The sequence below is a fragment of the Bos grunniens genome, chromosome 2 (assembly GCF_055505025.1).
Source record: "Bos grunniens cultivar Pamir isolate PY7600 chromosome 2, Bosgru_T2T1.0, whole genome shotgun sequence".
NCBI lineage: Eukaryota > Metazoa > Chordata > Mammalia > Artiodactyla > Bovidae > Bos > Bos grunniens.
Genome location: NC_141166.1, coordinates 38,922,459 through 38,948,429, shown reverse-complemented (window position 1 = coordinate 38,948,429; position 25,971 = coordinate 38,922,459). Strand labels below are relative to the sequence as shown.

Here is a 25,971-nt window from a genome sequence, read left to right as displayed (position 1 = left end):
CAGAGGAGCCTGATGGGCTATATAGTCCATGGGTACAAAAAGAGTCAGACACAACTTTGCCTGTGTGTACTGAAACCTTACAGGGTTGTACAGATTAAAGGAAATTACAGATATAAAGCCCTTCATTACTGTAATAGTGTATAAGGAATGCTTCATAAGAATTGTTATTACTGTTTATTAGGCTATCTTTTCCACTCTAATAGGAAATATCATTCATATAATAAATCCTTGGGCTTATCTCTAGGCTTTTTATTTAGTTCCCTTGGCTTCTAACAGCATCAAAATGTTTTAATGATTATACCTCTATATTTCGATATCTGACACCTTATTAGTTCAGTTCACTCAGTCATGTCCAACTCTTTGCGACCCAATGGTCTGCAGCACGCTAGGCTTCCCTGTCCATCACCAACTTCCGAAACTTACTCAAACTCATGTCCATCGAGTTGGTGATGCCATCCAACCATCTTATCCTCTGTCATGCCCTTCTCCTCCTGCCTTCAATCTTTAGCAGCATCAGAGTCTTTTCAAGTAAGTCAGTTCTTCGAATCAGGTGGCCAAAGTATTGGAGTTTCAGCTTCAGCATCAGTCCTTCCAATGAGTATTCAGTACTGATCTCCTTTAGGATGGACTGGTTGGATCTCCTTGCAGTCCAAGGGACTCTCAAGAGTTCTCCAACACCACAGTTCAAAAGCATCAATTCTTCTGCACTCAGCTTTCTTTATAGTCCAACTCTCACATCATACATGACTACTGGAAAAACCATAGCTTTAACTAGACAGACCTTTGTTAGCAAACTAACGTCTTTGCTTTTTAATATGCTGTGCAGGTTGTTCATAACTTTTCTTCCAAGGAGCAAGTGTCTTTTAATTTCATGGCTGCAGTCAGCATCTGCAGTGATTTTGGAGCCCCAAAATATAAAGTCTGTCACTGTTTCCCCATCTATTTGCCATGAAGTGATGGGACCAGATGCCATGATCTTAGTTTTCTGAATGTTGAGTTTTAAGCCAGCTTTTTCACTCTCCTCTTTCACTTTCACCAAGAGGCTCTTTAGTTCTTCTTCACTTTCTGCCGTAAGGGTGGTGTCATCTGCATATCTGAGGTTATTGATATTTCTCCTGGAAATCTTGATTCCAGCTTGTGTTTCATCCAGCCTAGTATTTCTCATGATGTACTCTGCATATAAGTTAAATAAGCAGGGTAACAATATACAGCCTTGATGTACTGCTTTCTCGATTGGAACCAGTCTGTTGTTCCATGTCCAGTTCTAACTGTTGCTTCCTGACCTGCATACAGATTTCTCAAGAGGCAGGTCAGGTGGTCTGGTATTCCCATCTCTTTCAGAATTTTCCACAGTTTATTGTGATCCACACAGTCAAAGGCTTTGGCATAGTCAATAAAGCAGAAATTGATGTTTTTCTGGAACTCTCTTGCTTTTTTGATGATCCAGTGAATGTTGGCAATTTGATCTCTGGTTCCTCTGCCTTTTCTAAAACCAGGTTGTACATCCGGAAGTTCACGGTTCACGTATTGCTGAAGCCTGGCTTGGAGAATTTTGAGCATTACTTTACTAGCGTGTGAGATGAGTGCAACTGTGCGGTAGTTTGAGCATTCTTTGGCATTACTTTTTTTTGGGATTGGAATGAAAACTGACCTTTTCCAGTCCTGTGGTCACTGCTGAGTTTTCCAAATTTGCTGGCATATTCAGTGCAACACTTTCACAGCATCATCCTTTAGGATTTGAAATAGCTCAACTGGAATTTCATCACCATTTCTGTCCTTTATGGACTGACACCTTATAGAACTTTTAAAAGTTTTATTGGATATTCAGCATTTACTTTAAGAAGAGTGCCTCTGGGATTTTGATTAGAATTACATTATAAGTTCATTTGAGGAAAAATGACACCTATAGTTACAACTTTTCTTTTGACAGGAGCAGAGTATTTCTCTCCATACAAGCAGATATACTCTTCTGTTCCTCAGTAAACTTTTCAAGTTTCTCTCATGTAATTTGTTGTTAAGTTTAATCCTATATATTTTATATTTTCATTGTCAATATGTCTAGGATAATTTATTATTTTACAAATTCTAATGGGTTATTATTGGTATTTTTAAAGGCTACTTGTTTTTTAAGTTTATTTAAAGATCTGTTATGGTTTAAAACTCCACGTCTAACAGGTATTCACATTCAAAAAAATGCTGAGTTTTTGAGGGAGATGATGATTTCATTTGGAAATATCTTGTTTTGTGTAACATTTTGATGTTGAAAAATATGCAGATGTATTTTCTTTCTTTTTCTGATTGCTTCCAAGCACAATGTCCCCATCCCCAATTTAGAGTTTCATTATAATTTTTCAAGTTTTATTATGTAACTTTAGTGTCCTATTTAAAATTCTTGGAACCATATAGAATTTACTGATAAATGATATGAGTGTATAAACATTTTCCCCAAAATGACTAACAATACTCTTTACTGAATAGTTCTCCACTTTCTTACTGATTACAATTCTTCCTTTAAATAATAAAGAATAAGCTATGTAGTCTGCTTCATGAATCTACTTTGCTAAATGTAAGCAAAACAGAAGCTATGCTAATGTTTATAGATTTCTGTAATGTTTTCATATGTGGTTGGGCTAGATTCTCTCAGTATTTTTCCAGCAATTCCTTTTACATTTTCCCATTAATTCTTCCAATGGGCCGTACAATTATTTTAAGTTAACCAAATTCTTTTAGAACTTCAAGTTACATTGCACCAAACATAAACCAGTAGGAAGAACTGATATCCTAATGATTCTTACCATCCAGTAGTGCTGTTTTCCCATGTTTATTTAAATTTCCTTTTATATTTATCAATAACATTTCATAATTCTCATTCAATATTCCATAAGTATTGCACATTTCCTGTTAGGATTACTGCTGTGTATTTTCTGTTTGTGTGTGATGTGTGAAAAGTGAATATTAAAAATTAAGGACTTACATTCATTCCTTTGTTAAATTTTATGTCCTTAGCAAAAGTAATAAGTATATGAAAGACGTAAAAAATATATAAAGTACAAAATTTATAAGTAACATACCAGGTGATGGAGATATGATACAGTCTCCTAAAAATTTATTTTCAGTAAGATCTCCTTTTATTTCAGTTTTTTTTAACAGTGTTTCAAAGTGAAAACGAAGAGGCACATCTAGAAAAATAAAGCAAACAAAAATATTTTCAGTGAAATCACTCTTCATACCGTCCCATATTAAGATTTAGAAAAATAAGCAAAAGCTTGAAACGTCACAACTATTAGAAGTTGCAAAATATTCTTTCCAAGTGTAAGCAATATTTTGGAAATTACTGATTATACATACTAAACAAAGACTATGAACAATTTCATAAACTAAAATAGTACATAAGGTGAACAAAAGTATAAACATTAAATACTACTTGCAGATGAAACAAATGCTCCCAAAAAGTCTTTAATAAAATATATAGTCAAACCTAAGTCCATTCCACCCACCCCTACAAACTCTGCATTTGAAATAATGAAGTTTCCAAAAGACATAATTATACAAGTTTAGTTACTTGAAGGAAAAACACTATAATTCAGATGCAACCTTTTATGAAAATGTCATTTAACATTCCCTTAGTTTACTACTGTTATGAATCACAAAATTAAATCTACTTTTACGAAAATCAAAACATACTGACAATCTAGTTCTCTTCTCCTAAGTAGAGGCTTAGGAGAGTTGTTCAATTCACTACGTTTATGTTCCATATTCTCACAGCCAAAAGAGAAGCTAAGTAAATAAAACAGATGTGCTTCACATTTATTAACCAAAGCACGTTTTCTTCAATAAAGAATGCAAGAACAATCATCTTAAAAACTTTTTCCTAAGAAATATAAAGAAATATTTTATAAAGTGGTTGTTTATTCAAAGTTTTGCTACTGAAGATATTTTTAAGAACTAATTATGAATGCATAAATTAACATAGATCCAGAAAAAGCCTCAATTTTAAACAAAGAAGTAGGTTTCCCTCAAAATAATGTATTTTAATAGCAGATCCATACTCAAGTGTGGAAAAATATGCACACAAAAATGGGTTCATAAGTATCATCTTGGAAACTTTCCCATGGGGCAGAGGTAAGATAGCTTTCAATGCTATCACTATACTAAGACCATAAGAAAACTATATAACAAAATGAAAATAAGAATACAAATTAAATATACTGCATAAACATTTCAGGATTCTGATATTTCCAATTACCAAAACAAGTTTCTCCAAAGAAACATCACCTATTATATAGAGTATCACCTCTTCTACCACTGTTCTTTAGTTGTTGGAAAACCTGACGTAAGTAGGGAAGGTGCTTGTTCTACTCATATACCTTCCTTAGAACCCACCCTGTAACCTGTGAGCTTTTAGTAAAGTTTCATAACACTTTATTCCATTTAATAGTTTATATTTCAGTTGTCGAATTGGAATGCAAGTACCTTGAGGGATTTATTTGCATTCATTTTCCTATCATACCTAGTATACAGCAGGTATTCAGATTTGTATTAAATGAACAAAAGAAGAAAGATAACCCTAACTAGTAGGTAAGGAAGCTAATCTTAATTTATTAGATGTAACATTAGTAGGATGAAAGATACTTATGCCAGATCTCAGGTTTTTTCATCAGAAACAAATTTACTAATAAGAAAACAGGAAGTAAAGAGTATGGTTAGGAGTATGGCTCTGGAGAATGACAACTTCAGGTCAAATCCTGTCTCCATCATTTACTAGCTGTGTACTCTTGAATGAGTAATTTAATATCTCTAAGCCTCAGTGTTCTTATACGTAAGATAAAGAAGACAACAATCACTCTCATGGGGTTGCTGCAAGAATTAGAGGAAAATGTAACATGCTTATAGGATCCAGTGTATTCTAAGATCAAATGTTGGCTGTGTTGTTATTGTCATAAATATTTTTTCTTTCTTTTATTAAGGTTTCCTCAAAGATACAGTGAAACAGCTCCTACCAGGAGCTTACTTCAATGTATGGTATAGCTAAGAAACCACTGTAATACTGGTAAAAACCAAACTAAGATTCAGGGCAGGAATAGGTACAAGAAATGGTGCTTTACAAAGAGGAGCAGTCCCTGGGTGATTAGAACCAAAAGCTGAAAAGGAAACAAAAGCTCATTTGACATATCTTCCCATAAATAAATGAACTTGAGATAACCAGTGTGAAGAATGTTTTCTTTTTTTACCCTAAATATTTACTTCAGTTTCAATGTACATAAGACTGGAAACATTCAAACAGAAAACAGGAACTGGAGAGAAACTTAAAGCCATATTAGGGACATAGGGATGTAATGCCTCATCTGCTCCATTGTAGATTACTGGTATTTTTGAGGTTCAAAAGTTGAGTACGTCTAAAGATGGACAGTTTTCTTCTCTGAAATTCAATGCTGATTATAGATGGGGGAATACTATATGGTGGGAAAACTCCGTGCAAAAAAAAAAACACACATTAGAAAAAGAACCCTGACTTACTGAGAAACATTTCAATAGCATAGCCATATTATCAATAAAATGCTAAAAATTTAACACTCAAAGGGAGATCAAAAGCTAAGTACTTTGCAAAGTTAGTCAAAATGGTTTCCAAGGAATTAAAAAATCAACTTACAGAACATTAATTCATTAATTAATTTATAAGGAGGTTTACCTGATGGCAATGATAGAACAGAATGGAAAGAAGAATCTAACTCTGATACATGTTCTGTTAACATTTGAGACTTTGAATTGTGTTCACAGCTACTCCAAATTGAAGCTGACTGCAGGCAAGGCATCTGTGTGGTATTTAAAAACCTTGTTTCTTTTGAAGGCAAAGTCTGTAAGGAAAAAAAGAATAATTATTTAAAGACTTCATTTTTTTTTGAAAACTGATTCAGAGAGAATATAACAGTTAAGAGTACAGTGTGTGAATGACATCAGCAAGAAGTCCTGGATTACTGAATCACCTTGGAGAGAGCACTTTATGAAAAAGATAAATGAGTTTGAACAACTTTAGGTCAAAAGAAAATGATTACACTTCAGATTAGTGAGAAATGCGACACTGAGCAGGTACCATGCTAAGAAGAATTGTGCCTATAGCTGACCCTTGAACACAGGCTTGAACTATGCAGGTCTACTTATATGCGGGTTTTTTTTTTACTTAATAGGTACTATAGTATTACATGAGCCATGGTTGGCTGAATCCTTGGATGCTGAACCACAAGACAGGGAGGAAGGCCAACTGACCATAAAGTTATACATTGCCTTAGACCTTTCTTTTTTTTTTTGCTCTGTGGGGGTTGATGCCTCTATAACCCCACCTTGTTCCAGGGTCAACTGTACTGTTTTCCTCCTTCTAACCTGTTATAACCAATGAGTGAAACTAGAGTCTGCTTTGAATTATAATACCAGGCAATATCTACACTGGAACAATAGTGAAACACTATGAAGAATATCATATATATACATTAAATAAAACTGAATTTAAAATAAAACATTACTTACATTACCATATGTAAAATAGATAGCCAACGGGAATTTGCTGTATGGCTCAGGAAACTCAACAGGGGCACTGTATCAACCTAGAGGGGTGGATGGGAAGGGAATGGGAGGGAGGTTCAAAAGGGAGGGGATATATGTATACCTATGGCTGATTAATGTTGAGGTTTGACAGAAAACAACAAAATTCTGTAAAGCAATTATCCTTCAATAAAAAAAGAAAAGATATGAAATATGCAATATGTTACATGAGTCTCAGTTTAAGGTAAAGTTAAGATTCCAGAAATCTCATGAAAATCATGTTGCTAAATAAAAAAGTTACACTGCTACATTAAAAATATATAATGTTCAGTGGGGAATTCTGTGATGGGCGCGGTTTAGCCCGATTGCTTGGGAATGGAGAGGGGGGCCTAGCGGAGGAAGGCATAATGCGGGGATATTGGTCCCTGAACCCGGGTCTCTCAAGCAGAGCACAAGGGACCAGTACAGGTGACCCAGGTCGAGGAAGACAAGGTGATGGTGTTGGTGGACGGGTCCCTGAAGCTGGTAACCCCAGAGGGGGCCCCGGTCCGGGGGCTTCGAACTCCAGAGATCCCCATGACTGAAGCAGTGGAGGCCATGGCTATGGTCGGGGGTCGGCTCCAGGCCTTCTGGAAGCATGGAGTGCAGGTGTGGGCTCTAGGCTCGGACCAGGGAGAGGGGAGGAGTCTTCTAGACACTGATACAGCACCTTTTCCCCCAGCTGCTGCAGGAGCTCAGAGACCCCACCCTCACCTTCCGTCTGCTTGGCTCCCCCAGGCCTGTGGTGGTGGAGACGCGCCCAGCAGACGATCCCACTGTCCCCAGCAATCTCTACATCCAGGAATGAGTCCCCGAGGGGGTGTTAGGAACCAGTCTCGACACCTCCCTCCCCAACGGACACACACTCCTGATCCTGGCATGCCCCTGTCTCCCAATAAACATGACTTCAGTCAAAAAAAATATATATATATAATGTTTAAATGTTGGGTTCTTAAATTATTTTTTTCTGGTTATAAGTAGTTGGGCTTCTCTGGTGGCTCAGACTATAAAGAATCAGTCTGCAATGTGGGAGACCAGGGTTCAATCCCTGGGTTGGGAAGATTCCCTGGAGAAGGAAATGGCAACCCGCTCCAGTATTCTTGCCTGGAGAATCCTATGGACAGAGCAGCCTGGCTGGCAAAAGTCCACGGGTCACAAAGAATTGGACATGACTGAGCAACTAACAGAGCAGATAAGGATACAACCAATGAAAAAATTCTATAAAACAGAAAAAATATTTTAAAAGTTAATATGAGTTTACTTGCGTTCCTTCTGTCACCTCTTACCTCCACCTACTACAGTATCATTAGGACTCTTTTTTTTTGAAATGATATTTAAAATGCTCATAATAACAGAATTTTAGATGCTATTTAAAAAAAATTACTTTGTAAACTTACATTGAGTTTGTCAATTTTCTTGAGTTTGAGTTTCCTGGCTAACTGGCATGTTTTCTCTGTGTTTTGACAGAGAGAGGCATAGCCATGCCTGCCATAGCATTTAACTAGATTTCCTTTGGACTGTGAGCTCCTTGAAGGTTGGGACTATAATTTGTTCAATCCTGTATTCCTGGAACCTGACACAATCCCTAACATATGGTTGAAGCTTGAGTGCTGACCAAATGGATTTTATCTCATTTGCTCTTAAAAAAACTTAAGTGAATATAATTTTCAAATACATGTGTGCCGAAGACTATTCCACTGGGGGAAAAATAGTTCCTGTTAATATATGCTAAAATTTATCATGTAATGACTTCTGTTTATATTGCATTGGCCAAGACTTAGGTCAGCTAATCATACTCAGCTGCAAGAAGTCTAGGAAATGCAGTCATTATTCTGGGTGGTCAAGCAAATTGATGATTTTGTAAGAAGATATAACATGGGGGACATGATAATAAAGCTGTGAGTTATTTCCAAAATTTATTCTAATGATGCTATATATCTATGGGAACAGTTGCAATTTCTTACCTTTACAAGATGCACTGGTACTTGTGACTCACTCTAGAATTATTTGTTCTTTTATGATGTAGTTCAAAAAGATATAAGGAACAATTATTTAAAATTACAAAGAAAAAAATGTGCTAACCTCTCTTTTTCCATGTATGGCTAGAACATTATGAATAAAATTTGGTGATAAAATCTGAATATTTACCATGTAATTAGTTTTCTCTTGCAATTTTTCCAAATCCAGGAAACCCATTAGCCAATTTGAAACTATCCTAAATAATTATGGAGACAAGTGAGGGGCATCTAGGAAAAGGCCTTTTTTCCCCTGCAGAGAAGGTGAAGCCCAGGAGGCTGAAAAGGAATGGATGGAGAAATAAGAGAAAAACCTGGAGATTCTTGCCAATAAAAATTCAAATGTCTAGAGGGAGTGATCAACAATACCATATGCTGCATAAGATTCAAGCAAAGTAAAGCCTGAAAACTATCCACTACATGTTTTAATTTTAGTAATGAACCGTTTCATATATACAAAAGTATATAATTTATAAGCGAGGTATAAAATAACGTTTAAAAAGCACCTATACACACTATCCTACTTTTAGAAACAGAACAATGCCAATACCTTTGATGACTTCTCTTCCTGTCTTGCCTCCACGAGTCTGTGATGAAGACTGCTACTTTCCTCCCAATATCTGTGTTGGCTTCCTCCCTGTTCTAAAACTCCTGATTTTCAGTTGGGCACATTTCCCAAGTGTCCTTGCATCTACAAATTACTAAATTCTAGTCAGAACACCATGAAGAGGAGTCATCTGTGAAACCTTTAGAAACTTCCCTTCAGAAGGTAATTTAGCACTCCATTCTTCCACCTATGATGGTGATCCCTGTCCCGCCCCAGTCTTGTGAGTAAGGGTAATGCTCAAAAGATCAAACAAAAAGTCAGGAGGAGCCCGGTTCCTAGATAGGTTTTTCCATTAATCAAACATATTCTCTACAAGTCATGACAGTTTAGATTCTTTCATTCAGTCCTAAAACCTTGAACTATTTTTATTTATAAGGTTCCAAACATGCTGGATAGGCTCACCAGTTCAATATGAATAGAAATGGCCAAAAGACACACTGTTTTGTCCCTTATTATACAGTAAATGCTTCTAAAAATTTTTCATAATTAAAAATTATAAGGATTAAGAATGATTGCAGTTTTTTTTCTGTATACACTTTATCAGAATATATGCCTTCTCTGCCAAAGTATTTTTTTTTAACTATGTTAATGTTGAACTTAATCATTTACTTTTTATGAATCTATTGAAATGATTACTTGACTTTTCTTAATGTGGGTTACTACATTAACAAATTTATAAATGTCAAAGCAACTTTCAATTTTTCTTGAGGAATCTTGCTAGAGATTTAACAATTTCTTTGCAAAGAACCAGAAACTGGATTTATTTTCTATATTGCATATGGAAATTTTTGCGTATGTATATTTGTTCTTACGTTTCACTGATTCTGGTTTATTAGGATTGATAAAATATTTTGTCATGTTTTTCCCCTCAATTAACTTCAACTTATACATTCTTCTCTTTTCTTTTAGTGGTTTTCCTAGAGATTACAATGCATATGTAACTTAAGGCTTTTAGAGTATAAAACAAATTATTCCTTTTACCACTTCCCTGAAAACATTGGAACATTAGAACACTTTTAAACTCCATTCACTCTCCTCTTTGTTACTGTTGTAATGCATTTCAAGTCCATATATAGTTAAAACACTACATTATACTACCATTATTTTTATTGTCAACATTTATATTACCCATATATTTATTCTTTCCATTGTTCTTCACTTCTTTCTACAATTCTGTTTCCGTATAGGATCATGTTCCTTCTCCTGTTGTGTAGATTTGCTATCAACAAATTCCCTCCATTTTTATTTATTTGAAACTTTTGTATATCATCATTTTTAAGGATATTTTTATGGATATAGAATACCAGATTGACTTTGTTTCTTGCAGCACTTTAAGAATATTCACCTTTTCATCTGGTTTCCATTATTTCTACTCAGTGTGCATGCATGCTAAGTCACTTCAGTCATGTCAGACTCTGCAACCTATGGACTGTAGCCCTCCAGGCTCCTGTGATCATGAGATTCTCCAGGCAAGAATACTGGAGTGGCTTGCCATTTCCTCCTCCAGGGAATCTGCCCAACCCAGGGATAGAACCTGCATCTCCTACAGCTCCTGCACTGGCAGACAGGTTCTTTACCACTAGCGCCACCTGGGAAGCTCCTTCTACCCAGTAGTTAGGTCTTATTGTTGACCTCATGTGAAGGTAATATATCTTTTTTACCCTGACTACTTTTAACATTTTTCTATGTCCTCACTTTTTAGCAGGCCTCCTATGTCTTGATATAATTTCTATGTATTTGTTATTTTTGAGTTTCAGAGAATTTGTATCCATCAGTTGATGTCCTGCTTTAGTTTCAGAAATACTATTATTATCTGTTCAAATGTTGCTGCTGCTGCTAAGTCACTTCAGTCGTGTCCGACTCTGGGCGACCCCATAGATGGCAGCCCACCAGGCTCCCTGACCCCTGGGATTCTCCAGGCAAGAACACTGGAGTGGGTTGCCATTTCTTGCTCCCTGTTCAAATGTTACTTACCCCCTATTTTCTTTCCTTTCTTCTAGAGTCCAATACGGAGAAGGCAATGGCACCCCACTCCAGTACTCTTGCCTGGAAAATCCCATGGATGGAGGAGCCTGGAAGGCTACACTCCATGGGGTCACTGAGGGTCAGACATGACTGAGTGACTTCACTTTCACTTTTCACTTTCATGCATTGGAGAAGGAAATGGAAACCCACTCCAGTGTTCTTGCCTGGAGAATCCCAGGGACAGGGCATCCTGGTGGGCTGCCGTCTATGGGGTCACAGAGAGTTGGACACGACTGAAGTGACTCAGCAGCAGCAGCAGAGTCCAATAACATATATGGTTAATTTATTTCACTAATTCACAGTTCTCTAATTCTGTTTGTGTATTTTTTTTTCTATTTTTATCTCTGTGCTTCTATTTGAGTATTTAATCTTAATAAGTCTTTTGGTTCCTTAACTGTATCTTATACTCCCCTGGTGGCTCAGACGGTAAAGCATCTGCCTACAATGTGGGAGACCTGGGTTTGATCCCCAGGTCGGGAAGATCTCCTGGAGAAGGAAATGGCAACCCACTCCAGTATTCTCGCCTGGAAAATCCCATGGACAGAGGAGCCTCTTAGGTTGTAATCCATGGGGTCACAAAGAGTTGGACGTGACTGAGCGACTTCACTTTAGTCACTTTCACTGTATACTCCATGACGGCTTCCCTGGTAGCTCAGCTGGTAAAGAATCCACCTGAAATGCAGGAGACCTCAGTTCGATTCCAGGGACAGGAAGATCCCCTGAAGAAGGGATAGGCTACCCACTTCAGTATTCTTGGGCTTCCCTGGTGACTCAGCTGGTAAAGAATCCATTTGCAATGTGGGGGACCTGGGTTTGATCCCTGGGTTAGCAAGATCCCCTGGAGGAGGGCATGGCAACCCACTCTAGTATTCATGCCTGGAGAATGCCATGGACAGAGACTGGAGGGCTAGAGTCCATGGGGTCACAAAAAGACATGACTGAGTGACTAAGCACAACACAGCATGCTTTTAACAGATAAGCATAATATATGCTCCATTACTAACTGTATCTTAGTAATCTGTCTGTTTTTCTCTCTTGAAGGCTAGTCATCTGGTCCTATCTTTTGGGATGCCTAGTAATTTTTGATTGAATGCCAGACAGTATATTTTTAAAAATCACAAAGGCTCCAAATGATGTAATCTTTCTCCACAGAGGATTCCCTTTCCCCACTGCTAAGCAGACAAACTGCGGGTTTCTCTCTTTAATCTACATGGGGAGTGTGCTCAGTTAACTATGGGTTGCTGCCCTCATATGGTTTTCTATCCCTAATTTGTTCTTGGCCCTTCAAGATTTTCAGTTAAGTGTTTGCTGTATTTTACAGACCTTTCCCTAATCATTCAGACTTTAAGAAAAAAATCTTAAGAGTACACTGAGAGTGCCACCCTTCTTTGAATGGGTTTTGTCACTGATGATTTTTTTAAGCCTACTGTTCTCTGCAGCCTGAGTATTTAGCCAGTGTTATGAGGAAAACATAAGCATAATATATGCTCCATATATATGCAAGAGTGAACATCGACATTCTAGGAATCAGCAAACTAAAACGGACTGGAATGGGTGAATTTAACTCAGATGACCATTATATCTACTACTGTGGGCAGGAATCCCTTAGAAGAAATGGAGTAGCCTTCATGGTCAACAAAAAGAGTCTGAAATGCCGTACTTGGATGCATCTCAAAAACAACAGTATGATCTCTGTTCATTTCCAAGGCAAACCATTCAGTATCACAGTAATCCAAGTCTATGCCCCAACTAGTAACACTGAAGAAGCTGAAGTTGAACGGTTCTATGAAGACCTACAAGCCCTTTTAGAACTAACACCCAAAAAAGATGTCCTTTTCATTACAGGGGACTGGAATACAAAAGTAGAAAGTCAAGAAACACCTGGAGTAACAGGCAAATTTGGACTTGGAATACAAAATGAAGCAGGGCAAAGGCTAATAGAGTTTTGCCAAGAGAATGCACTGGTCATAGCAAACACCCTCTTCCAACAACATAAGAGAAGACTCTACACATGGACATCACTAGATGGTCAAAACTGAAATCAGATTGATTATATTCTTTGCAGCCAAAGATGGAGAAGCTCTATACAGTCAGCAAAAGCAAGACCAGGAGCTGACTGTGGCTCAGACCATGAACTCCTTATTGCCAAATTCAGACTGAAATTGAGGAAAGTAGGGAAAACCACTAGACTATTCAGGTATGACCTAAATCAAATCCCTTATGATTTATACAGTGGAAGTGAGAAATAGATTTAAGGGACTAGATCTGATAGACAGAGTGCCTGATGAACTATGGATGGAGGTTCTTGACATTGTATAGGAGACAGGGATCAAGACCATCCCCATGGAAAAGAAATGCAAAAAAGCAAAATGGCTGTCTGGGGAGGCCTTACAAATAGCTGTGAAAAGAAGAGAAGCAAAAAGCAAAGGAGAAAAGGAAAGATATAAGCATCTGAATGCAGAGTTCCAAAGAATAGCAAGGAGAGATAAGAAAGCCTTCCTCAGCAATCAATGCAAAGAAATAGAGGAAAACAACAGAATGGGAAAGACTAGAGATCTCTTCAAGAAAATTAGAAAAAAAAAGAAAAAGAAAATTAGAGATACCAAGGGAACATTTCATGCAAAGATGGGCTCAATAAAAGACAGAAATGGGATGGACTAACAGAAGCAGAAGATATTAAAAAGAGGTGCAAGAATACACAGAACTGTACAAAAAAGATCTTCATGACGAAGATAATCACGATGATGTGATCACTCATCTAGAGCCATACATCCTGGAATATGAAGTCAAGTGGGCCTTAGAAAGCATCACTATGAACAAAGCTAGTGGAGGTGATGGAATTCCAGTGGAGCTATTTCAAATCCTGAAAGATGATGCTGTGAAAGTGCTGCACTCAATATGCCAGCACATTTGGAAAACTCAGCAGTGACCACAGGACTGGAAAAGGTCAGTTTTCATTCCAATCCCAAAGAAAGGCAATGCCAAAGAATGCTGAAACTACCACACAATTGCACTCATCTCACACTCTAGTAAAGTAATGCTCAAAATTCTCCAAGCCAGGCTTCATCAATACGTGAACCGTGAACTTCCACATGTTCAACCTGGTTTTAGAAAAGGCAGAGGAACCAGAGATCAAATTGCCAACATCCACTGGATCATTGAAAAAGGAAGAGAGTTCCAGAAAAATATCTACTTCTGCTTTATTGACTATGCCAAAGCCTTTGACTGTGTGGATCACAATGCACTGTGGAAAATTCTGAAGGAGATGGGAATACCAGACCACCTGACCTGCCCCTTGAGAAACGTATATGCAGGTCACGAAGCAACAGTTAGAACTGGACATGGAACAACAGACTGGTTCCAAATAGGAAAAGGAATACATCAAGGCTGTATATTGTCACTCTGCTTATTTAACTTATATGCAGAGTACATCATGAGAAACACGGGGCTGGAAGAAGCACAAGCTAGAATCAAGATTTCCCGGAGAAATATCATAACCTCAGATATGCAGATGACACCACCCTTATGGCAGAAAGTGAAGAGGAACTAAAAAGCCTCTTGATGAAAGTGAAAGAGGAGAGTGAAAAAGTTGGCTTTAAGTTCAACATTCAGAAAATGAAGATCATGGCATCTGGTCCCATCACTTCATGGGAAATAGATGGGTAAACAGTGGAAACAGTGTCAGGCTTTATGTTTTTGGGCTCCAAAATCACTGCAGATGGTGACTGCAGCCATGAAGTTAAGAGATGCTTACTCCTTGGAAGGAAAGTTAGGACCAACCTAGATAGCATATTCAAAAGCAGAGACATTACTTTGCCAACAAAGATCCGTCTAGTCAAGGCTATGGTTTTTCCAGTGGTCATGTATGGATGTGAGAGTTAGACGGTGAAGAAAGCTGAGCGCTAAAGAATTGATGCTTTTGAACTGTGGTGTTGGAGAAGACTCTTGAGAGTCCCTTGGACTACAAGGAGATCCAACCAGTCCATTCTAAAGGAGATCAGTCCTGGGTGTTCTTTGGAAGGAATGATGCTAAAGCTGAAACTCCAGTACTTTGGCCACCTCATGCGAAGAGTTGACTCACTGGAGAAGACTGATGCTGGGAGGGATTGGGAGCAGGAAGAGAAGGGGACGACAGAGGATGAGGTGGCTGGATGGCCTCACCAATTTGATGGACGTGAGTCTGGGTGAACTCTGGGAGTTGGTGATGGACAGGGAGGCCTGGCGTGCTGCGATTCATGGGGTCGCAAAGAGTCAGACACGACTGAGCTACTGACTGAACTGAACTGAACTGATGAGGAAAACATTGGTCAAAAATGTTCTGAAGTGAAAACTGGCTGTGTGTTTCAGGTCTCAAAAAAAAGCCCAACAGCATCCCCCATAACCATCATCTACTAGCAACTGCACCAAATTTAAAAATTTCTGCCAAAGCTCCAGGACAAAAGTGGTTGCAGAAGCCAGCTATCCTAGGTGTTTCCCTCTGTGAACACATATGCTGAATCTTCTCCTCTAACCTGTATATTTTTCATTTATTTTCGTATCTTCCAATTCTTTTTTTTCCCCTCGGTTTTCTTGTATAAAATCGGGCATGAAAGAAGAATTATGTATAAGGTATTCATAAGTTGAAACAGTGTCTGGCACATAATAATTGCTTAATAACTATTAGCTATTATTATCTGACATTCTTATTAGAGATTACTGTTGCAAAAGGGACAAAATCAAGTAAAAATGCATACTAAATTATGCTTTTTATGAATTTTGCCCAGCTAAGGGATCATAACCTCTACAAATGATGATTCTAAATAATTATCCCAATCCTTTTACCTCTATTTCTTTTATCTTGTTGCTCTGACACAACAAGTAGTATAATAATTGCCTATAAAAGTGTGGAGGATAAAAATGGTACATAATGAATTCATAGATCTGGCTAAGGAGGTTTCTAGGCAGAATATTTAAGTGCCAATTGTTCACTTAACTGCCTATGATTAAGTATGGATGGAGTAATGAGCTTAGGTACAAAAGGAGCTAAGTTTTCAAGCAAAATTTAAAGAAAATACAGAACTAAGACTTGATGGGTTCAAAAATAAGACTGTTTCTCATTTACAGCCAGTCCAGACAGCAAAAGTTTCACACAGGAAGAAATGACATCAGTACAAAGGTCAAATCCAGAGAGCTGCCAGTAAAACTGTGGCCACAAAGTCAGGATCTCAGAGATGAGACTGGAAAACCAAGACGTTAGAAAGGTTTGAAACATGTTCACAGATCCTCGCATGTAGACAAGAGGGCTCTAAAGAATCTTAAAGGTGCGCCTTGTGCTACACAAAAAATGCCAGTAAGTATCTTCAGGGTATTGTCCCACAGCAGCCTCACACAAAGTCCAAAACCCAGTAAGGTGTGTGTTGAAGAGGTATGCAGATATGATATTTCTATAATGGAGTTTATTTCAATGTGATACATAGGAACACCATGAAGTTTTAGACTTGAACTTGTACTAGGACAGAAGCAGCTCAAAATGACAAGACCTCTGGGCTTTCAGTCTTTTACAGAGAGGAAGCATGCTGAGAAAACCACTACATATTTTAAAAGGTGCTTCTTTTTATGGAAAAGAAAAGATTACTCAGAGGATGTAGCCAGGAGTTGCTAGGGCAGAACTAATAGCTAAGAAAGAACCATTTCCAGAGGAACAGGCCCACATTAACAAACCTGCAACATGCAGTAACTGTGTATTTCAGAACTGCTATATTCTTCCCATTCCCCCTGTCTGAGCAGTATTTCTTCTGATTATCCCTGTCTCACTATTATAGGTTGAGTATAAATCAAATAACTAATAACATTAGTTCACAAATCTTTCCATCCAGAGAAACCAAACATGAGGAGCTAAACCTAAAGAAAAACACCTGGGGAGCCATACATAAAAAGTCTCAGTGCAGGTACCTGGACATGATTTAAGAGGATGATTTTAAGATTTTATGCCTGAACCTAATGAGGTAATGAGATGAGAAATTGGAGGTCTTCAGGGGAAAATAAGTATTGGGGCTGAAACTCCCATAGTCTGGCCATCTGATGCAAAGAACTGACTCATTTGAAAAGACCCTGATGCTGGGAAAGATTGAAGGTGAGAGGAGAAGGGGATGACAGAGGATGAGATGGTTGGATGGCATCACCAACTTGATGGACATGAATTTGAGTAAACTCCGGGAGTTGGTGATGGACAGGGAGGCCTGGTGTGCTGAAGTCCATGGGGTCTCAGAGTCGGACACGACTGAGCAACTGAACTGAACTGAACTGACGGGAAAAGATTAAGTCATTTTTACATATGAGAGAGATGTCAGTAATTGGGAATCAGAGATGGTCAATGGTAGTCCCTACTGATGGCTCCTAGTATTCTTGCCCTTCAATAGTTTCTCCCACATTAAATCCTACATGGATTCCCTTTAACCAATAAAACCACACTATTCCACACCTAAGTCTTAAAAAGCACTGACAGCTTTCATATTTGCATTTTTGAGAATCTGGATCACCAGGTAAAACTACTGTGCTCAAGAAAAATCTGGTGGAGAAGCTCCATGGAAAGGCTCTGAGATTACATAAAGAGAGAATGAAACCCAATTATTCAAGCCCATTCAAAACCCTAGATGACTCCAGCCCCAGCTGCCATCTCACTGTAACTGTATGAGACCCCTTAGACAAGACTGAAAGAAGAACCACTCAGGTAATTTACAGAATCATGAGGTTATAAATTGTTTTTAAACCACTAAATTTGGGGATGGTTTATTATGTAAAAAGAGATGACCAAAATAAGGATGGGCTAACTCTGTGTAGCATGAATCCATATATACTTCTATAGTGAAGAAGATACGTATCATGATCAATCTTTGCACACATATACATGTAGCATCCACCATCACCATGACCGAGATACACAGCAGTTCCAACAACCCAGAAATCTTGGCTGTACCCTTTCCTGGTCAAGGACTTTTCAGTGCAAGTCCTACCGCTTGTACTGAAGTAACCACAATTGTAAGGTCTGTCACTGCTAACTTTTATCTATGTTTAATATACAGTATGTACTCTTTTCTTTCAGCCAACATAATTCTGGGAAACACATCTACACTATTGAAAAGCAGTCTATCCTTTTTATGGATATGCCACAATTCTGCCGATATATGCCACAATTCTGCCGATAGATATTTAGATTGCTGTAGTTTCAGACTTTAATAAGTAAAGCTATTACAATGTTGCTTCAGTTGTGCCCGACTCTTTACAACCCTATGGACTGTAGCCCAACAGGCTTCTCTGTCCACGGGATTTTCCAGGCAAGAATACTGGAATGGGTTGACATTTCCTTCTCCAGGGGATCTTCCCAACTCAGGGATCAAACTTGCGCCTCTTAGGTCTCCTGCATTGGTAGGCGGGTTCTTTACCACTAGCGCTACCTGGGTGGGAAGCTATTACAATAATTCTTATATATGTCTTTTTGTGTATAAATGTATTCATTTCTCCTGGGAAAGTTCCTAAGAGTAGAACTGCTGAATTATAAGGATATATGTATGCAGTGTATTTCACTGTGGTTTTAACTGCATTCCTTTGATGAGTAATAATTTTAAACATTTTTATATACTTGTCCATTTGGATATCCCTCCTCTATAAAAGACCTGTTCAGTTTTCTGTTTTTTTATTTAAAAGAAGTTCTTACTGTGGCAAAATACACATAAAAGTTTACTATTTTAACCATTTTAAAGTTTACAACTCTGGGTTATGCCTATTTTTAATTGGATTGCTATTTTCTTATTTTTTAGGAATAAATTTAATTATTAATGACTTCCCTTGTGGCTCAAACAGTAAAGAATCTGCCTGCAATGCTGGAGACCTGGGTTCAATCCCTGGGTCGGGAAGATCCAATGGAGAAGGACATGGCAACCCATTCCAATATTCTTGCCTGGAGAATCCCATGGACTGAGGAGTCTGGCGGGCTACAGTCTGTGGGGTCACAGAGAGTCAGATACGACTAAGCAACTAACACCTTCACTTTCACAATTATTAATATATTCAGGATAAACATCTTTGTTGGATATATATATATAGAGAGAGAGAGACATACAAATATAAACATATAGCAAGTGTCTTAACTCAGTGTATGCTTTATCGATCTTTTTGATGCTGTCTTTAATGGAAATAGGTTCATAATTTTAACAAAGTCCAAATTAACAATTTTCCTTTTATGATTAGTATTGTTTATATCCTGTTTAAGAAGTTGACTATCCCCAAAGACATGAAGATATTGTTTTCTTCTAGTTTTATTGTTCTCCTTTCACATTTAGGTCTATGATTTACCTTCTTTTTTTCAGAAGGTTAGTATATGTTTGTTACTCAGTAGCTCTATCGTGCATTGCCTGACTGTAAAATTTTGAGGGTCTAAAAACTTTCATTTTGTGCAGTTTCTGACCCTTTCAATCTAAGCCAGTAATTGCTATTAATATAACATTTTCAAAAACCTAGTGGGTCTCCCCTGTATGTCAAGATGACCCCTCTCATTAGACAAGAGGGTTTTCCCTAGATCTTATCTAAATAATGCCATCTCTGTTTCCTGAGTTCAGTTCAGTTGCTTAGTCGTGTCCAGCTCTTTGTGACTCCATGGACTGCAGCACACCAGACCTCCCTGTCCATCACCAAGTCCCAGAGTTTACTCAAACGTAGGTCCATAGAGTCGGTGATGCCATCCAACCATCTCATCCTCAGTCATCCCCTTCTCCCACCTTCAATCTTTCCCAGCATCAGGGTCTTTTCAAATGAGTCAGTTCTTTGCATCAGGTGGCCAAAGTATTGGAGTTTCAGCTTCAGCATCATTCCTTCTAATGAATATTCAGGACTGATTTCCTTTAGGATGGACTGGTTGGATCTCTTGCAGTCCAAGGGACTCTCAAGGGCCTTCTCCAACACCACAGTTCAAAAGCATCAATTCTTCAGCACTCAGCTTTTTTTTATAGTCCAACTCTCACATCCATTCATAACTACTGGAAAAACCATAGCCTTGACTAGACAGACCTTTGTTGGCAAAGTCATGTCTCTGCTTTTTAATATGCTGTCTAGGTTGGTCATAACTTTTCTTCCAAGGAGCAAGTGTCTTTTAATTTCATGGCTGCAGTCACCATCTGCAGTGATTTTGGAGCCCCAGAAAATAAGATCAGTCACTATTTCCATTGTTTCCCCATCTATTTGCCATGAAGTGATGGGACTGGATGCCATGATCTTAGTTTTCTGAATGTTGAACTTTAAGCCAATTTTTTCACTCTCCTCTTTTACTTCATCAACAAGCTTTTTAGTTCTTCTTTGCTTTCTACCATAAGGGTGGTGTCATCTGCATATCTGAGGCTATTGATATTTCTCCTGGCAATCTTGACTCCTGCTTGTGCTTCATCCAGCCCAGTGTTTCTCATGATGTACTCTGCATATAAGTTAAATAAGCAGGGTGACAATATAAGCCTTGACATACTCCTTTTCCTATTTGGAACCAGTCTGTTGTTCCATGTCCAGTTCTAACCTGTATACAGATTTCTCAAGATTTCTCAGATTTCTCTATTTCCTGGATTCAGCTAAATTGGATCCCAGTGTCATATGCATAATCTCTCTAGCAAAAAATTGTCCAGCCACATCCTTGGATTCTCTCCAGAGCATGCTATATAATTTTTTGCAGAAGCATGAGAATTTCCCAAATTATCAAATTCTGGTTCCTTTTTGCCTAACAGTTTCTTCCTCAATTTATCTATATCCTCTGATACATGCATGCTAAGTCAACTTCAGCCAGGTCTGACTCTTTGAGACCCTATGCAGTGCAGTCCTCCAGACTCCTCTGTCCATGGCATTCTCCAGGCAAGAATACTGGAACAGGTTGCCCTTCTCCAGGGGATCTTTCTGATGAAGGGATTGAACCAGCATCTCTTACATCTCCTGCATTGGCAGGCAGGTTCTTTACCACTAGCACCACCTGAGAATCCCATATCCTCTGATATTTTAACTATAAACAATAAGTAGAAACCAGACTGCAAATTCCACACTTTGCTTGATAATTTGCTTAGCTAAATATCCAAGAATTCAATGGTTACAAGCTCTGATTTCCATTCAGCAGTAGAGTATTACTCAACCAACTTTTCTACCATTTTATAACAAGGATCACTTTCCTTCCAGTTTCTAGTAACATTTCCTGATGTTACCAAAAATCTTACCAGAATCACCTTTAACAAATTCATATTTCTTTCTAGTAACATTCTGCTCATGACAATACGTCTGTTCTCTAAGATGACAGCACCTTTGTCTTCTATCCTCTTCACTTCCTTTTGAGTTTTCATCTGAATCTAGACTTGATTATCACACACCTCAAAATTCTTCCAACCTGGATCCAATTACCCAATCTCAAAGTCACACCCACAATTTTATGTATCTATTAAAGCAGTATTCTACTTCTAGGAACCAAACTCTATATCAGTTTCCTAGGGCTGTCATAACAAACTGCCACAAATTAGGCAGCTTAAAATCACAGAAATTAATTTTCTCACAGTTCTGGAGGCCTAAAGTCCAAAACTGAGGTTTTATCAGTGCTGAGCTTCCTTTGAAGGCTGTAGGGAAGAACTGTTCCTTGCATCTATCAGCTTCTGGTGGCTCCTGATGTTCCGTATTCCCTAGCTCTAATCTCTGCTTCTGTCCTCACAAATGCTTCTTTTCTGTTTCTCTGTGACTCCAGCCTCTCTCTCCCTTCTCTTATAAGCATACCAGTCACATGATTTAGGACCCATCCTAACCCCTAAATGATCTTATTTCAAGATCTTCAGCTTAATTATATATACAAAGACTCTATTTCCAAATAAGGTCACTGTAACAGTTTGCTAGCTCTATCATAACAAAGTACCATAATTGAGTGGTTTAAACAACAGAAATTTACTGCTGCATAGTTTGGAGGCTAAAAGTCAGATCAGTGTTTCAGCAAGACTGGTTTCTTTTGAAGACAGCAAGAACCTATTCTATTCTCCCCAGCTTCTGGTTTTTGCTGCCCATCTTTGGTGTTTCTTGGTCTATAAAAGAACCAAGGAATTGATTCTGATTTCAGTCTTCATCTTCACATGGCATTCATTCTGTACGTATAAAAATTTCCCTTTTTATAAGGACACCAGTCAGACTGGGTTAAGGTCTACCCTAATTACCTCATCTTATGTCTAGGGGTTAGGGTGTCAGTAAATGAGTTCAGTAGTAAAGAATGCTCCTGCAAATGTAGAAGACACAGGTTCAGTCCCTGGGTTGGGAACATCCCTTGGAGAAGTAAATGGCAACCCACTCCAGTATTCTTGCCTGGGAAATCCCATGGACAGAGGAGCCTGGCAGACTACAGTCCATGGGGCTGCAAAGAATCGGACGCAACTGAGCAACTAAACAACCACCACCAGTTAGTTCGTGACTGCGGTGGTTTCTCCTCCAGATCTTGGCTGTGACTCTGGGTTGCCTGTCTCTCCATATTACAGGGTGGCAATTTGCCATGCAACCTCAATTCTCTGATGGGTTCATGAAAAGGCACCAATTTTCAATTTGTTCACCTTCTTGCTGTAAGGACAGGAGCAACAACTTTCAAGCTCTTTACATGTTGGAGCTGAAACCAGAAGTCGCCCTAATGTATTGAATAGTATGATGATTTTAAAAATAACTTTTACATGTATTTGTTGCAATGAGAATACTGATCAGCCATCTATCTACTATATGTTACTGGGAGCGGTATGTTACTGGTACCCACCTCTCTCCATTGCCCTTTATATAAGCTTTTCTCAACCAATACCCTATTAGATTAAACACTATAGAAAATCATTTAAATAATTATTTTCTAAATTTTGCCAAGGATCTTACATAGCTAGCACAATGCCAGATGCATAGGAGTTAATTTATTACATAATATGGATGCCTTAGTCATTTTATCCCTATACACATTTTATGTGTATTTCTTAGAATAAATATATTTTCTCACATAACTGTAAAGTAGTACACTCAGGAAACTCAATATCAATACAATATTTTAATATAACCTACCATCAATAGTTCGGTTTTCTCAATTGTCCCCATAATCTTTTCCCTCCAAAAGAATTGTGACCTGAATCATATATTCATTCAGTTGTCAAATATCTTAAGTCTCTCTTTCACTCTGAAACATTTCCTCAGCTTTTCTTGGCTTTTATGCCACTGATTTTTTTAAGAATACAGGCCAGTTTTTGTTTCTGATTTTGGCTTTGTCTGATGTTTCCTTAAGGCTAAATTCAGGTATGTATCGCTGGTCAGAATACTTCATAGTGATATTGTATCAGACCCATAGTGATACTGCATCCTTCCCATATTAGTTTCTATCACTCAGGCAAGATTATTGTCTGGTTCTCTACCATACAGTTAAGACAATATTAATCTTACTCCTGATCACACTTCACCTGAATCCTGCCCCCAGACTCTTCATGCATTGTTGATTCTTACCCAACCAATTCTTACTATGAGTACTGCAATGATTGTTTCATTTCCCTGCTCATTCTACATTAATCAGAATCCTACTCTATGTAAAAGTTTCCCTTTTCCCTTTCTCTCCCTCCCATCCTCTCTCTCTCCCTCTTTCTCATCAGAATAGATTCATGGCTTCCTATTTTTTTCCACTGGGTTCATTACTGTTAATTCTGATGCTCAAAGAGCCCCAGATTTGGCCAGCGGGAGTGAAGCTTATTCAAACAAGCTCTTGGGTTTTTGTTTATTTTTCTTGACATGCCATCATCATTTTTTTAAAAATGTCCCTGCCTTCTGGTAGCAATAAGATGTTCCAGGCCTATTTTATATCCTCTCTTTCCCAAGCCTGGAGTTCAGCCATTTCTCTAACAATCCATATTTCCTTTCAGTAGGGAATGTATTAGAAAACAAGAATGAGTGCCAGGTGTTCTCACTGCTATCATGGTAAGTTTGAGTTTAGACTTGTCATATCCAATTTGGTAGTCATTATCCAAATGTGGCCATTTAAATCAAAATTAATAGAAACAAAAATTCAGTTCCTCAGCTGCACTAGTCACACTTCATGTGTAGTTACATGTATTTAGCAGCTAACATACTGGACAGCACAGATAATTATAGAAATTTCCATCCTTACAGAAAATTCTATTAGACATTATTGTTCTAGACCCTTTCACATAGCAAACACACACACTTTTTTTCCATCTCTGTTCCAATTACTCAAGTGCTTTCTTTATCTTGACCTAAACCCTTTCAAAATTTGGATTATCTTTCGAAACCAATCCTTTCTGGTGCATTTCTTAGTGCCTTTAACCAAGCTCCTTCTCCAACCCCCAAATATACAGTCTTTACTGATTTCAAACAAACAAAAATTTTGGTATAGCCACTGTGGAAAACAGTATGGCGGTTCCTCAGAAAACTAAAAACAGAATTACCATAAGATCCAGTTATCCCACTCCTGGGCATAAATCCAGACAAAACTATAGTTCAAAAAGACCCATGCACCTCTATGTTCACAGCAGCACTATACACAACAGCCAAGACATGGCAACAACCTGAATGTCTATCAATAGATTAATGAGTAAAGAACATGTGGTATAATGGAATATACTCAGTCATAAAAAATAACAAAATAATACCATTTGCAGCAACATGGATCCAACTAGAGATAATCATACTAAGTGAAGTATATCAGAAAGAGAAAGACAAATACCATATGATATCACTTACGTGTGGAATCCAAAATATGACAAAATGAAACTAACAATGAAACAGAAAGAATCACAGACAGAGGGAACAGACTGGTGGTTGCTAAAAGAGCACATGTGGTGGAAGGATGGAGTGGGAAGCTGGGGTTAGCTGATGTAAGCTTTTATATAGCAAGGTCCTATTGTATAGTACAGAAAACTATATTCAATATCCTATGACAACCATAATGGAAAAGAATATTAAGGAAAAAAAATATATGTGTGTATAACTGAATCACTTTGCTGTACAGCAGAAATCAACACAACACTGTAAATCAACTATACTGCAATAAAAATACTGATTAAAAAACATCTGGGTTATTTTTGTCATTACCAATGTAAATATTAATTGGTAAGAACATGGGCTTTGGAATCAGACCTATTTCTTACTAGCTATATGACCTTGGGAAAGTTACTTAATCTCCCTAAACTTCAATTTCTGCATCTAAAACTGGGATTAATAATGCCTCGTAGTTATATGTTTGAAGACTAAAAAAAATAATATACTGAATATGCTTAGCATTATGACTGGAATATGATAAATTATATGGCCTATTAGTAACAATAATATTAGACTTGTTTCTCCTTTGTTTACTGAAAGTTTTAAATTCGTTCACTTTTCCAAGCCATTCTTCACATTACTAAGGCATACACAGTATGTTAGCAATACTGAGCAAATATTCTAAATTATTCAAATAGATTCCTTCCAGTTAGAATATTAAGACCTATTTATATGTGAAATATTTCTCTTAGACAATTCTATTTATAACTCTGAAATTATAAAATCAATTTCAAATATTTATTGCTTATAGCAACTTTAAATAAAAATTGTTAAATAAAGTATTTCTTATATAAAAACTTTAAATAAAATATTTTCCTATTAGGTTGATTAATTATGTAAAATTTCTGAAAATTCTGAAATAAAACTGAAAAATTTCAAGTTGAGAGGGCATACTAGTAGCTGAACTACAGAATGGCAAAAATCAAA

General features: G+C 37.7%; 1 protein-coding gene across 23 annotated transcripts in view; it reads right to left on the bottom strand.

Moving 5' to 3' along the window:
- The window catches only part of KANSL1L (KAT8 regulatory NSL complex subunit 1 like), a 126,239-nt gene that overhangs the window by 17,584 nt on the left and 82,684 nt on the right, over positions 1-25,971 (bottom strand). For all 23 annotated transcript variants that reach the window (XR_015142563.1, XR_015142556.1, XR_015142580.1 and 20 more), the window contains 2 exons: positions 5,690-5,855; positions 3,072-3,179 (listed from right to left, as the gene is read on the bottom strand). Coding sequence is in view for 15 of the 23 variants with exons in the window: in XM_086342127.1 (XP_086198253.1) it covers positions 3,072-3,179; positions 5,690-5,855 (274 nt within the window). In the remaining 8 variants the exon portion in view is untranslated. The remainder of the gene's footprint in view (positions 1-3,071; positions 3,180-5,689; positions 5,856-25,971) is intronic.